General features: G+C 43.6%; 2 protein-coding genes across 2 annotated transcripts; one reads left to right on the top strand and one right to left on the bottom strand.

Moving 5' to 3' along the window:
- The first annotated feature begins 6302 nt into the window (after positions 1-6302).
- Positions 6303-8422, top strand: LOC136458103 (eukaryotic translation initiation factor 6-2-like). Its single transcript, XM_066458099.1, has 7 exons — positions 6303-6534; positions 6643-6739; positions 6883-6968; positions 7064-7108; positions 7431-7561; positions 7748-7858; positions 7966-8422. The coding sequence occupies exons 1-7, from the start codon at positions 6525-6527 to the stop codon at positions 8227-8229; spliced, it is 744 nt and encodes a 247-aa protein (XP_066314196.1). The 5' UTR covers positions 6303-6524; the 3' UTR covers positions 8230-8422.
- A 427-nt stretch (positions 8423-8849) lies between these two features.
- On the bottom strand, positions 8850-12945 carry LOC136458101 (pentatricopeptide repeat-containing protein At1g80270, mitochondrial-like). Its single transcript, XM_066458098.1, has 3 exons — positions 12691-12945; positions 11483-12038; positions 8850-10307 (listed from the first exon to the last, which is right to left on the bottom strand). The coding sequence occupies exons 1-3, from the start codon at positions 12723-12725 to the stop codon at positions 9060-9062; spliced, it is 1839 nt and encodes a 612-aa protein (XP_066314195.1). The 5' UTR covers positions 12726-12945; the 3' UTR covers positions 8850-9059.
- Between the last annotated feature and the right edge of the window lie 2720 nt (positions 12946-15665).

Raw genomic sequence — 15665 nt, 5'->3', positions numbered from 1 at the left:
CTACACTTTCAAGTAATATGAACCAGCCATCCCTTATTATTATACTCTGCAGTGCTTGATTGAGTCCATCAAATGTATGATCCATTTTCCTACTGAAGTCTATAGGTAATTGCTAGCCTTACTTACCAATATATTTTATATATCGGAATGTCATTGTCGAAGACACCAACATTATGTACATGATATACGAGTGCTCAAACTTTTGGGCCCATGTTTTTGCAGGATAGTTAGCTGATGGTAGAACAGATTTGTTGTTGAAGGTTAGTGCTCCACAGGTTTCTTTGTGCCATTCTTTTCTTTTTTAGATCCAACCCATAAATAGGTACTGCTTACTGAAAGTTGCATGTGGGTAATGAAACCTGGTACTATTTTAAATGTTTAGGACCTTTGTTGAATGCCTAGATGGTTTGCCAATTCATTTAGGTGTTTCCTTTTTCGCTGAGGATGTATGAGCCAGTCCATGGTTCTCAATATGTACAAATTCATGTGAATAAAGTGCCCCCCTTGTCTTTGTGTATGTTGCTTTTTTGGGTTCCCGCAAATATTCTTAGTTATTATTCTAAATCATTTTCAGATTGGTAATGAAACTGGTACTAAGCAACCGGTTGGCCTTGCTGGACATCTTCTTCTGTTGGTGAGTATTACTATTTAGGATTCATAGCAAATGTAGGTGCTTCTCAAGGTCCGCTATATGTCAATTCATGAATATATTATCTGGATTCTGTTGTTATCAATGTAAATGTGCTTTGCTAACCTATTCCACATATCTGTGGTGTGACAAAAAAATCAGCCTCTATCTATAAACTGGATATGGTTGCTTCCTAAAACTTTTTCTACCTGCAGTAAATGATAAACTTGGTAGGATCACGTAAAGTTAGTGCTACATTTACATACTCTACTATTTAAAATTGTAGCTGAATCTATTTTATTGGCCTTCAAAATTCCCAATGTAAACAGATTAATGAGTTATATGCTCTACTCTTGCCATTTCAGTAGTTTTGATGCTGTAATTTTTATAACTAATAATAGACATGCATTCCTTACAGACTTATTATAGCATTAGATTGAGTGAAGAACACTATACAATTAACAATTCCTTCTTTATAAATAAAGATAATTTCTTGTTGAAAGGACCTCTGGGATGCCGCCTAGAGGGGCATGAATAGACGTTTCTGAAAATTAACACCTTTAAATGCGGAAATGATCAGTAAAGAGAGTTTCCAAAATGGAAACTCCAAATAAAGAGTAATACCACCCCTCACAAGTTATACACAGAGTATATAAGGTATAAAGAATATATATATAGAAGCTACAACCCTGCAACACAAAGTTAGAACAGAGAACAAATATATTCAGCACAGGCAGAAAATACCGGACGTGTCCGGTATACACGATTTCTGCAGAGCAACCCCAAACTTGCTCCTTTTGATTTCTATCTTTAAATAAACTGCAGGTATCTACTGGAGATGATAATATACACAGAGAACCTGCACAAGAGCTAGAGCAACACAAATATCGAATGAAATATGAATTGAGACACGATATTTGTTTTACCGAAGTTCGAACTCGTTCAAGTCCTACTCTCCGTTGAGGGGGCTGCGGGCGACCCAGCGAAGGTCAGCCCTAGAGGGTACCACGAAGGTCACTCTAGCCGGAGTCTTTTTCAACTCCTTTTCCTCCTTCCACTAGTTGATTCCGAGGCGGCGGAATCGACCATTACAAACTTTTTCGAGGCACACCACAATCTCTTAGGTGCTCTCCGACGACGCCTAACCGTCTAGGACCAAAGAGTCCAAGAGTAACAAATACAAATCATGAAATAGACAATATGCACAAGTGCTCAAGTGGTGGCTTACTCTCTTTTTCAAATTCTCTCTTAACCCACAAATGGATTTTACGATTTGGATCACACACTCACTAAGAGAGGGTTTGGGAGAGTTGGCAAAGCTCAAAAATGTGCTAGAGGATCGGCAGCCTCCAAATGTGGAGGCTTGGGGGTATTTATAGCCCCCTTGAAAAACTAGCCTAGCTGTTGCCATAGATACCGGACACGTCCGGTATGACTTACACTGCGCCAACGGTAACAGAGTTACAGTGATGTTGTGAGGCGTCGAAACTCCTAATGAATGCCGGAACTCCCGACTCATGTCGAAACTCCCGACCCTCAGCTCATTTGAAAACCATGGTAACTGAGTTAAAGTTTGTGAGGTGTCGGAACTCCCGACGCATGCCGAAACTCCCGACCGTCGGAACTCCTGGCTCACGTCAGAACTCCCGACCCTCAAGGCATTTGAAAACTAGCCGTTGGCCTCTGGCCGTCCAAATACCGAACACGTCCTGGTATGACCACCACAATGAACTCTCTAAGTCAGTTAAGCGTGAGACGTCGGAACTCCCGACTATTGCAGGAACTCCGGACCGTCAGGAACTTCCGACGAACCAACCCAGAGATCAACAATATTACCATTGCTTGGCAAATACCGGACACGTCTGGTATTGCTAGACCAGCAAAAACAGATTAGCTCTTTTTGTCTCTCAAACACTCAAAACTTACATGGATTGGCTTGAACACTTATGAAACATTATCTATCAACATGATGCATCCCTCTTAATAGTACGGCATTCCTATTAACTCAAATTTAAAAGTATAATGAATTTAAACCTTTTGAGTTGATCTCTTTCAACCAAAGCCGTGTATTCCAATCTTCATCAAGTGAGGGTGCCAACATGTCAACTTTAATCTTTTTTACTTGAGCATAGCCATCTTAAGTACGTGACTTGATTCCATTCATCAAATATGAATAATTCCAAATGCATCAAGTCACTTCCAACACTTTTTCCAATATAGATTTGATCCTCCACATCAATATGACCATTATGACCATCATAGCTTGATTAGTACCTCAACTAAATGCAAATACTTTCTTCTTCACCCTAGCTAGGTTCTTCGGCCGTCGCTTGCCCTTCACCCTTGCTTAGTACCTCGAAGCCTTTCCTTGCTATCTTCACCATCTCAAGACATCAAATCATATCTTATGTTGAATCATCCATTCATTTGTATTGTTATCTTTTTTATTTCAATTTAGCAAGCTTCAAATATGAGACCATTCCATATGCAATCCCTCATGTCTCATTAATTAATTCTTACGAGCTTGCTTTCACATAGTATATAGAAATCACACAATAAATAAGCCTTTGTATGAATTACATTTGTATTGTTGTCTTGTGCTTAAACTAGATTGTTTATACAACAACACATCATTTTGGCTTTCATTAAGTATCCTATGAGATAACCTATTACATGTCCACACTTAGCAAACGGGTTAGACCTTTAATCACGTTGTCATTGAATCATTCAAAACCTACTAAAGGGCTAGATGCACTTTCACATGTCTTAATAATTGTTGTGCACAAGCATCGTCTTTTTGTTACGTATAGAGCTCTGCGATTAAAAGAACATATTTTGAGGCCTTTTCTAATCGAAATGTGCCCGGGAGTGCAAGCAGCCTCATGAATGTTGATATAATGCATTTTCGAATTGGAATTGGAATGCTCTTGATCAATTTTGCTTTGGCTTTTGCTACACTTCTTGCAACTTGCCCGTCTCTCAGTTTCCATGGTTTTGGCTTCCCGTAGATCTATCTTCTATCTCTGTGCATGTACAGATCAAGGATCCTATAAATATATATTTTGTACATGTTGTGTATACATGCTAAACGATTCAGCTTTCCATGCAAACTTTTAACCTAACACGTATTTCTTTTATGCCCACCAGGTACAGCAATGTGTGTGTGATGCGTGTTCATTTACTTGCATATTTCATTTGGCTGTCTGCTTACCTAATAACAACAATTAAGCAGTTTGAATGACCACTCTTTTTTCATCCATGTTTAAGAATATTATAAGGCTTCCCTATTATACAAAATTTCATCTGTATTCACTTCTCGTCTTGCAACCAGTTAACACTGTATATTGATTCATGTTCTGAATTGTCAGCGTTTATCTCAAAAATATTAATCGCTTGACTGCTTTTTGTAGGCTAATCACACAATCCATCAGCCCAACACATGGGTTCTCTTCATTAGAGGTACGGTGTCATCTAAATAGGCCATCCCTACCCATTTAAGTCGCCAACTACTCTGATCATCTCAGCTCCAACGGATTCTGAATGATCAGGTATACATCCTGCTCTCTCCCATTTAACTCTTGACGAGAAGTAATGCATTAAGGGTTAATTACAAGCTATTAGTTCCGATCGAATTTGAATTGTAAATTTAAATTTTTTTGACAAAAAAATATACTGTAGGGACGGTTCTAGACTGAACCGCCCCTACAAATAGGTATTATAGAGACGGCTGGTACTAAAGCCGTCCCTACAAATCGATTTGTAGGGACGGCTGATAATACCAGCCGCCTCTATAAATCGATTTGTAAGGACAGTCTAGAATCGCTCCTACAAATATATTATTTGTAGAGACGGTACTGATAGAGACGGTTGGCCGAGCCGCCTCTGCAAAGCCTCACCGGCTACTCCTACAAACCATTATAGTAATGGCTCTAGGCATGCACTGCACGGTGTCCGATGTCCAAAACAACGGCGGGCGTGGTGTGGCCGGGAAGGATTCATCAGCTAACAATGCATCAGACAGCAGCAGTAGCTTTAGCGTATCTTCCCTAATCTCATTTTCTGACGTAATTAATAACCTTGTATATAATATAATACTGGGTCGTCTGAAGTCTGAAGAAAAGGGTGCGTGTCCACCTAATAGTTGGCGTTAAATAAGCGATAGCGCTAGATATGGTAGGAGATACGTGACAAATATAGAATCGTCCGCTAGTTATATATAAATTGGCTGATCCATCAAACTTTGTTAATTGCCGCCATACTAGATCGACGGCAGAGCTCATCACCTTGCAATTATATATAAGGTGAACCATAATAAACAAGGGCAACTTGGTGATGTGCCTTTATGCGAGTCCAGATTACACGATCGGGATGACGCAGTGCCCAACAAGATGCTCAGGAAGCCGGCCACCGGCCTACCGTAGGAGAGCACTGAAATGAGAGGGAAGGCCGCATGGCATGTGTTGCTAATCAGCATCGCCGTTACATCTATCACCGTGCCATCCTGCAAGTTCTGCTGCGGCTCTGCAATTTGCGGCCGGCCGGTTTTGGGTCATGAACCTGGACAGGACAGGCTCACTCCGACCGATTCACTTCTTTGCATATCACTGCATAGCTCATAATTGTGTCTGAAAAGGCTTGTTTGGATCATGTGCTGCCTTGCTTGATCATCTGTCACTGGATACCGGGTGTAGTGAACATTTCACTTTCGCCATGTCCGTTCCTGTCCTGGCACGATAAAACAACGGAGCAGATTTTATCTGGTTGTTGAGTAGAGTAGATCCGAGGATTCGTTGCGGCACTGCTACGTCAAAGATCTCATCGATTTAGAAGTGCCCCCCTTGAGAGCAGGGGTGATTCTCAATTTAAACGTCTCTCTTGTAACCATGTCCTTCATGTTACCTATAGATGAGCCAGCCACCTAAGTGCATGACTGGGCAAACCGATCCAGAATTGCGAAAAATCGAGTAATATCTGGGGCACCGTGGTCCACAGTTAACCTTTGAACTGCATACTAAAATATAACATTATTTAGTCGAGTCCATTTTATACCCTGAACATATATCGCTGAATTTGGAAACAACCCCGCACTCTCATGTCAGACAACGTGTAACTCTTAAAACCAGACAAAATACTCCTTTAACCATTTGAAAGTGATTTTTTTGTTAGGTGGTTTTGCTAACATAGCAGTGGACGTAGTCTCTCTTATACAAAGGTATAGCCTTTCCAGACAAAGTTTATATTAAAATTTTCGAGATTGACGCCAAATACAACTTTGCAGGAGCCACCTTGATCCTTTTCACGCTAGTAATAATAGTAAGATGTTTGGTTTGTAACAAATCTACACTATGCTGCAGTTGAAGTGCATATCATGTAACTATACAAGTACAAGATATTTCTGTTCTTATCAAATGATTGCGCCACAAAACAAGCACTTCTTTTGTTCGCCGTGCACCTAATATTAGGCTAATATTCTTTAAATTTTTTTTTTGGCCAATGATAGTAGAGTGCCTGGCAGCCTGAAACAATTTTCAACTACAAAGTCAACTATATTGTCTCCATTTCAATTGCTATTTTGGTCAAACACTGCGGTGCGGCAGCAGGAAACTTGGGTCCAACGGAAGCAGAAGCAGGGTCCACTGCTCGACCGGAAGGAAAGCCCCAGACCAGAACGTGGTGACTTGGGGGCGACGAAACCAACTCCAACTGCCGCAGACAGCAGAGCCTGTCGCTGGGCGCTGGCCCCGTATAAGAATCCGCCTCCGATCGCAGGCAACTCAAGCGCCGCACGAGTTCACCCGAGGAACCCAAGCCCCACCCTTCGCGCGCGCGTCCGTCCGTCTTCGCCGCTAAACCCTACTCGCCGGCGAGAGAAGAGGAAGCCCATCCATCGCCGACAATGGCGTCCCGTAAGAAGGCTCCGCCTCCGCTTAATTTTTCTGACCCCCCTCCCCGCGCGTCCTTGTTGATGTGATGATAAGCAGTAAAGCAATTCTGATCTGCGCGTGCGCGTGCAGGCGTCAAGTTTGAGAACTCGTGCGAGGTGGGCGTCTTCGCGAGGCTCACCAACGCCTACTGCCTCGTCCCCGCCGGCGCCTCCGAGGGCTTCTACAGGTCGGTCTCGGTCTCGGTCTCGGTCTCGGCTTCTTCATTCGCGAACCATAAATAAATCTTAGTATATTCCTGCTGCGAATCTGCGATCGCAATTGATTGCGTCCTGTCGATACTGAACTCTGACGACCGCGGCATGCATGCAGTGTGCTCGAGGGCGAGCTCGCCGGCGCCGTCACCGTGGTCAGGACCTCCGTCGCCGGCACCAGGATCGTCGGGAGGCTCTGCGTCGGTGAGGACTGCGCGTCGCTCTTTCATCCTCGTGAATTTGATTTGCTCTGAAGCTTGCCTAACATGATTGGTGTCCGTGTTACTCTTGTGTGCCAGGTAACAAGAGAGGGCTGCTGCTTCCCCATACCGCCACCGACCAAGGTACTACGATCGCATGTTGCAAATTGCATGGTGTGCCCAAAATAGTTGCTCAATCGCATTGTTGCGAATCGAACATGGGTTGATCGAAGAGCAGTGATGAATTCAGTAGCTGCTGTTTTGGGGCTGATTGTTTTAACATGTGAGTTGAGAAAATAGTGGGAACAGGGGTGAATTGATTGTAAAAAAAATAGTGGGAACAGGGGTGAATTGATTGTAAACACAGAGCAAGCGTCGCATGGCATCATTCGTAGTATAAGGTTCCCCTTTCACCGACAGACCACGGTCTGGTGGTCTGACAGACTGTTGTTTCTCCTGTTCCCAGAGATCCAGCACCTGAGGAACAGCCTGCCCGATGAAGTGGTGGTCAAGTGCGTCGACGAGCGCCTTTCCGCCCTGGGAAACTGCATTGCCTGCAACGACCATGTTGCTCTCACACACCCTGACCTCGACAAGGCAAGCCCCCCTTCCCCCTTGTTATACTCTTGATTCTCAATACAGTTGACATATTATGCATATACAGTACATTCCTGAATCCTGATAAGCAAAGCAGCTGGTCCAATTCAGAATGCCTGCCGTCCTGGTCTCATGTGATGTGTGACCGACAGGCTCTCACCTTACTACTAATTTTCTCTGCAACAGGAAACTGAAGAAGTCATCTCAGATGTTCTCGGTGTGGAGGTGTTCAGGCAAACGATCGCGGGGAACATCCTGGTTGGGAGCTACTGCACCTTCACCAACAAAGGAGGACTCGTAAGCCCATCAATCAACAGAGCCATCTTCTTATCGCCGCGAGCAGAGCTGAATTCGGATACTGAACGTGAACGGTAACCCCTGTGTTTTTCATGTGCTGTGTGCAGGTTCACCCGCAGACGTCGGTAGAGGACCTGGACGAGCTGTCGACGCTGCTGCAGGTGCCCATGGTCGCCGGCACCGTCAACAGGGGCAGCGAGGTCGTCTCCGCCGGCATGGCCGTCAATGACTGGACGGCCTTCTGCGGCTCCGACACCACGGCGACCGAGGTGTCGGTGGTCGAGAGCGTCTTCAGGCTCAGGGACCCCCGCCCAGGGGCGCTGGGCTCGGACGTCAAGAACTCCATGGTTCAGGATTTCTTTACGAGTTGAGTTGAGTTAGGATGGATCTTGGGCTTTTGCCAGAGCCAAGGCAAAAGGCTCTGCTGACTTTTGCTACTGGAGAGTGGAGACCAATCGCATTGGCCGAATTGCCTGCAGCTGCATTGCTGTACCATTGAGTACTAGCATTTGTATCGTGAAAACTGAAAACTTGCTATCAGAAACTCAGAAGTAAAATGTTTTTCTTTCCTACCATTGCCACGCTAGCTGCTAGCATTCCCTTCCGAGGAATAGATCGGTTCGCACGCCACAATTGCGCTACCAAATTTTATCGTTGAGACTTTCAAATGAATTAGTACAAAATCAATCGAACTGACCCTCCATCAAAACAACTGATAATTTAGCACAAAAAAGTTGATAATTTAGCACAAAAAGTACCCCCTATATTGCTATACCAGCACAGTGCGAATGAGCCACGTCAGCCGGCTGTCCATAAGGCCGTTGAGCATGTCAAGAAACCTGCAAACTATTTCATCAGCTGCAGGTTTCAGAAGCCACCGTCAAACTTTTGCTCACAGCTGCCAATTCGGATTTGGAACCGCAAAAGGCCAATGATGTGCGAAAGGCTCATCTTGATTCTACTGGATCAATGAAATGGATAACAAAAAATATGAAGAGATAACACACAGGATTTCTAGGGCACTTCATCAAATTTCTATGACTCAAGAAGTTCAGCAATGAGCATGAGTCCAAATGCAAACAGACAGTAGTAGTTCATTACAAGACTGGACGTTATTATCTCACCATATTTCTTTAGCAGAATGCCAAAAGCAGCACATGCGTTGCATGGCAACATGATGGATCTCACACTACTCCAGAATCTAATCGAGCAAGTCTGATATTGACTTCTTGACAAACGGATCAGTAGCCGCAATCAAAGTTGCCAAGGCACTGTTGGGGAAAATGTTGTCAGCCTTCATCCTCTCTTTGAATCCATAAGCAGGGGCCTTAGCATGTAGATAGGAATGGAGCAGCAACTGGTACATCCTGATCCTCCCAGTGTAGCCGATCTGCCGCAACTTGTTGAACACTTTCTCAGAGTTGTGGATGTCTCCTTTCTTTGAGTAGCTATCAAGCAGCTTCATGTACGAGCTGTAATTAGGCTTGATGTAGTTCTTCAGAGATAGCTTGTGCAACAGGGACTCGGCTTTCTCCACCTCTCCGGCGTCAACATATAGCTTCACAAGTGCATCCAAAGTTGAGGTCCCAAACTTGACATGGTTCTCATCCATCCGCTTTACTAGTTCCTTACCTTTGTCTAAGAGGTTCTGATCAGCATACACCTTTAGCAAACAGTTGTAGAATTTGGAAGAGAGTGTTTTCCATTTCACAAGCATATCCTCGAAAACCTTCTCTGCCTTCTCAACATCACCAAGCTTACCAAAGGCCTCTATAGCAGACAGGCACTCATCTAGGCGAGTATTATCCTCGCACACCTTCCAAATTCTTACCACATCATCACTATTGCCCAGAAAAGCATGTAAAGGTAAAAGAATCTTGCAAGCAGCACGATTTTTCTGGATATCATCACCCTCCATAGACTCCAAAAGTGTCTCTGCTTTCTCACGCTGACCATTAAATATGTAGTGCTTGGCAATTGTAGCATTAAACATGAGATCTGGCTCAATGCCATCTTTCTCCATTGATTCAACCACTTTCTCCATAGCTTCTATATCTCCAACCAATCCCTTGGCATCTACAAGGAGCTTGTAAGTAAACAGAGATGGTTTCACATCCTCCTTTTCCATCATTGTGAGAACATCAGCAATCTTCTTCTTGTCCATCCTTTTGTAGAGTAGCAGAAGCTGATTGAAAGAAAATGTTGTAGGCGGAAATCCAAGATCCTTCATCCTATTAAAAACTTCCTCTGATTTTTTTACATTGGCTGCAGCAACACAATTGGCCAAAAGTGTTCTATACACAACCTCACCCCTATGAGATGCAGGAATTTTCTCAATATACTGTTCTGCTTTATGAAGACCATAGACCTTAGCTGTTAAATCAACGCGTGCAGCGTAATCACGCTCTACAAGTTCGAGCAGCTGTGATTTTTGAACCCATTCAACAAGCTGCAGAGAAATAGTGACAACATTATTTCACAAGACAGAACAGCACACATATGAAGATATGAAGGTACACAATCACCTTGATACAACATCAGTTATCTATTCATAGCATACAGTGCATAATTGAATGTTTAATTGAGCGATTGTTTCTGATTACAGGGGCGTACCCAGTGCAGAGAGCTCCCGCTCTGTGCGGGGTCTGGGGAAGGGTGTTAGTGGCAAGCCTTACCCTCGCCTGTGCAATGCGAGGAGACCGCGACTCGAACCCAGGACCTTCCAGTCACAGGCGGTAAGACTATCCTATCTGGATTTTGGAAAGTGGTAGCATGAAGTTGAACACATGCATTTAGCATGAAGGTTGTTATCATTTTATTCATTATTTTTGAAACCAACTATAAGTGTGCACCTACATCACTAGCTGTGTTGCTTTACTCAGTGGTGTTGTACGACTACTGCTGATGCGTACATAGGATAAATGTACTGGCAGTTGATAAAGGTATAAATTAGAAATGCAAAGAAAGACTCCAGAATTAAGTATCAAGATTTTAGTAAGAAAAATGAGAGAGCAAAGTTATACTGAGCAGAAAGCAACAAATAGCCTTTTGCAATAAACAAAACAAAAGCACCAAGACGTTACTTAGAACTATACAGAATCACAGATACACCAGCAAAGATGCAGTTTGCATCATTCATATGATCTGAAATTATCATGCTATGCTTTCATTAGGCAACATTTTAGCCAACCCCTTCTAAGCTTTACTTAAGGATCTTTGCACTTTTCTTGTCTTTACCCTCTGTAAGATGATTAAAAATAAGTACAGGGAAAAAATCTACATGCTAAGTACCTATTTTCACCTTAAAAAATCTGCATTTCAGCATTAACTGATCAAACAAATCGTGCGCCTGGGAGCACCTGCCTGTGCCAGGCAGGTTTTCCAGGGTCACAAGCAAACATGCTTCTATGTTGCTGGTTAAATACTTATTTTCACATTGAACAAGTTATTGCAAGTTGAGTTAAGCATATCGTTCGTTTCACATATTATCCAGCGTACTAAGTGTTCTTAAAAAAATTTAAATATAGAGCCACCTCCTGGTTAAGTACCTCCAATCCAGCATACTAAATGTTTGCACCCGATTTAAATATAAAACCACCTCTCAGTAGGTTAAATGTTAAATACCTCCAAGGCTTTGGAGTACCACTTCCGCTTTCGAAGATTAAGAAGGACATAATAGAGTTCGCCCCTATCAAATGCATTGCCATCCTTTGCCCATTTCTCAAGCGCTGAAGTGAGTTGACGCCTCGGAGCTTCCAACACAGTCTTGAGGAAGATGGAACCAGAGGTCCTTTTAATGTACTCCTTCTCAGGTTTTGCATCAGCATCCACATCAGGCAAGCCAATTTCATCAGCGGCATCCTCATCTGAACTATCTTCAGATGTCAGCCCAGCATCATTTTTACCAGCTTCTGGTGGAACCTCGAGATCAGAAAATCCGTCCTCCAACTCATCATCCTTGTCACCAGAATTTTCACCTGGCTGAGAGGAGAAACCCCTACTCCAAGCAAACTGGCCAGATGAAAATGACAATTGGAAGGCTGGTGGCTTTGGCTTATGATAGCAGCACGCTTTCTGACAGTCTGCCTCGTGGTGCTCTTCTACATTCTTTGCATCGGCAGTTAGCAGCACCTCAAGACTCGCGCAACCACAGGCACTCACAGCTTTTTGGGTGTGGAACCTGAATCAGAATCAAGCAGTTAGTAAAAGCTGCAAACCAATTATTAGAACAAATTGCATGCACAACATGACATAGAAGAGCGATCTTGAGCATGTTTTCACATGCTGATAAAAAACATGAAAGATAAACAGGCAATTGAATGTGAAGTTGAACAAACAAGTATGAGAAGTTGCTCTTCAATAAAAAAAACATCATAATGCACTCGTAATAGCCAATCTCACAATATATAAACAAACTATAGACAAGGAAATATAAGAAATCATAACAGATGCGGATGATTTACTCTTAACCTTGGCAATTACATAGAAACAGTTATCCTTAAATCGGCACAGAAACACAATACGCCCGACATATTGTTAAATGATACCAACAATCTCAACTTGGCAATGAACAATTCAACAAAGATTTAAACTTTATCCCCTCGTAATGTTATACCCGTGTGTTCCAAGCAATCGCGACCTATTAACAGGGGATCACGCATTTCCGAATTCAGAAGATAAAAATGAACGGATCTACTTGGCGCTGCGACGCAATCACGCAATAAGCATAGCGAATAATACGCGGATCCAACAGGCCGCCGCTAAAACGACGGATACAGGGGGGTGACAACAAGAGACCTAATCGGAGAACCAGCGGCCGGGAGGATCACTACCTGAGGGGGTTGCCAGCTCGGCGGAGAGCCCACATGGCGTCGCTGCGAGAAGGTTCCGGGTGGCAGCGGCTGTCTAGAAGGCGTGGAGGAGGGAAGCTTTGAGGGGAGGGGAGGGAGCCAAGGAGGCGGCGGCTAAAACCCTAGCGGGCGGCTGCCTTTTGGAGGGAGAATGGGGAGGACCGGAGGATGAGTGAGGTCTAAAACCCTAGCGCAATGCGGAGCGGAGGCGCGGCGGAGCGGTTTGGTGACGGCTGCGCCCTGCGGGTGCGATTTTTAGATAGTAGGGAGTGATAATTAAATGTTCTACACTTAAAAACACACGGATAGCAAGATAAGATAATAATACTGTTAAATTAAATATTAACGTCAAAGTAATATTTAATTAAAAAATAAAGTTTGTGAAATTAACACAGTCTCGGAGAGCACGACGTCGTAGGCTCATAAACTCTGCTATATAGACTTTTTCGTGATACGGCTAAGATAATATTTTATATCGGCAGAAAGAATTCTAGGATATCCATTTCTTTCGTACGCCAATAAATTCATGAATAAATTTCACTGTATCTCTATATAATCATGTACACACATGTTCGAGTATATATGTAAATAGATTCGTGCCCGTGCGTTGCCACGGAACAGCTAAACTTTTGTACTAAAAATACACGAATCGCACGATAAGATAACAATACTGTAAAAGCATATGATCGACGTTAAAGTAACATTTAATCCAAAAGGCTAAGTCCATGAAATTTACACTCACAGAGAGCATGGCGTCGCAGGCTCACAAACTCTACTGTGTAGATCTTTCCGTGATGCGGCTAAAATCATTTTTTATACCGGCAGGAAGAGATTTTCGATATCCATTTCTTTCGTGCGTCAACAAATCCATGAATAAGTTCCACCACATCTCTATACCATCACGTACACGGCACTGGCAAGTGAATTAGTCATAACTTATGTAATTAGTTTTTATAATTAGCTCATGTTTAGTCCTCCTAATTAATATATAAAAATTCAACATGATAGGGACTAAAGTTTAGTCCTGGGATTCAAACATCTCCTAACTCTCGACTCCTGCTAGCTGCTCACTTATACCACTATGCCTATGTGTCTATACGTATATACTCTAATGCTAAAACGTCTAAGATGATCTTTAAGGTTACCATTTGTGTATGCTGTAGGATTGGGATGCTTTGCATTGATCCATGAGGGTGTCCATGAGAGTCAAAATTTTTGATGCCATTATGATGTCTAAGCTTACCAATCAGATAGAGACGAGCTTGATTGTTAAAATATTTTCAACACTGCTTTTATATACTCCCTCTGTCCTAAAATAGAATTCATTCTCGTTTTCCGAAAAGTCAACTTTTTTAACTTCGACCAATTATAATACAGGTATTTTTTACATACATGTGGCCTTAGGAGTCGATCAATTGATTGTTAAATGTTGCACGTATTTTTTACAAACCTAGTTAAAGTTGAGAAAGTTTGACCTGCACACATTCCATAACGATTTATATTTTAGGGTAGAGGAAGTATATGCTAATGAGAGTAGTCAACTAGAAGTCGTGATAAACACAACAATACTTTCATATTATATGCTAATTGGAGCACGAAAAAACACAGGGAAATGAACTTATATACGAATGGTGGGAATATTCGTTTAGAAAATTACAGAAGGTTCACCAGTCTCACCATGTATAATCTGTACATCTTTTATTTGGCACCACTAATGTTCTCAAGGAGCAGCCACTTTTTAATTTTAAGTCTGCATGCTAGAAACACTAAAATTAAAGGCCAACCTCATTAAGTCGTCTTGCTTGATCTTTACCAATTGTTTCTTTCCATACATGATTATTGTTTCCTTCTATGCATGTGACCGCAGGTGATCGATTTGTTTCCTTCAAAGCAGACGGGGATCGTAGGGATGACAGTTTCTTTTTCTATCGCGCGGGGTATCGCATGGCCAGAAGGGAGAAGTCTTCTTGATCTTTGTCAATTGTTTTCTTCCATGCATGATTATTGTTTCCTTCCATGCATGTGACCTCAAGTGATCGATTTGTTTCCTTCAAAGCAAGCGGGGATTACAGGGATGGCAGTTTCTTTTTCTATCGCGTGGGGTATCGCATGGCCGAAAGGGAGGAGCGACAAAAAAAAGTCGATCCAAAAAATAGTCTTACTTTTAGTATTTTTAGTTGTAGGATTTCTGCGGTTCGGCCAGAGCCAGCGCTACGGCCACAAGCGAAGTGTACACGGGAATCGGTGTGTTGGTTGGGCCTTGCTCCCACACATGCTCGATGAAGCATTTGTGTCGGATATCTATACCTGGGTATTCGAGCCAAAGAATTAATGAGCGTCACGTCGGCTCATCCGATGGTTAAGGACGAAACTGTGGCCTTGTCCGACCCCTAGGGGCCAGGCCACGCCTCGTCCGACTCCGAGGACAAGGTTTCCGCCTCGTCCGATCCCAAGGCGTGGGCTGCGACTCCTCCGACCCTAGGGCGCAGGCTTCGACTCGCCCATCCCGACAGGGAGGGCTCCGCCTTGTCTGACCCCCAAGAGTCGGATTCTGTCTCGCCCGGCCCCTAGGGCGAGATTTCTGCCTCGCCCGCTCCATAGGGGTCATATTTGCTACCGGACAAAGGCAAGTGGCCCCAGGGTGGGACTCGAACCGCTTCAGCCACTACGACATGGAGGCACATCGGGAGCACGTCTCGGGCGCGTCCTGATGCGACTAGCGGTCACATCAGGCCGTGCTAGGAGACTCACATCGCACACCGCGTCAATAGGCCAGCACTGTACTGCCAACTCCCTACCTAACCACCGTCCAACACTAGTCGACCGACGTCAGTTGACTGGCACTGTACCGCCAGCCCCCCGTATGGCCTCCGTCAGGGGACCCTTTGACCATTCCGTCCATTTGAATGGGATGGAAGACAAGAACAGCGCACGATGCTGAAAGGTCCTAATGGCTA

This window comes from Miscanthus floridulus, chromosome 6, assembly GCF_019320115.1.
Source record: "Miscanthus floridulus cultivar M001 chromosome 6, ASM1932011v1, whole genome shotgun sequence".
In the NCBI taxonomy this organism is placed as follows: Eukaryota; Viridiplantae; Streptophyta; class Magnoliopsida; order Poales; family Poaceae; genus Miscanthus; species Miscanthus floridulus.
This window is presented reverse-complemented; position numbering and strand designations above follow the sequence as displayed.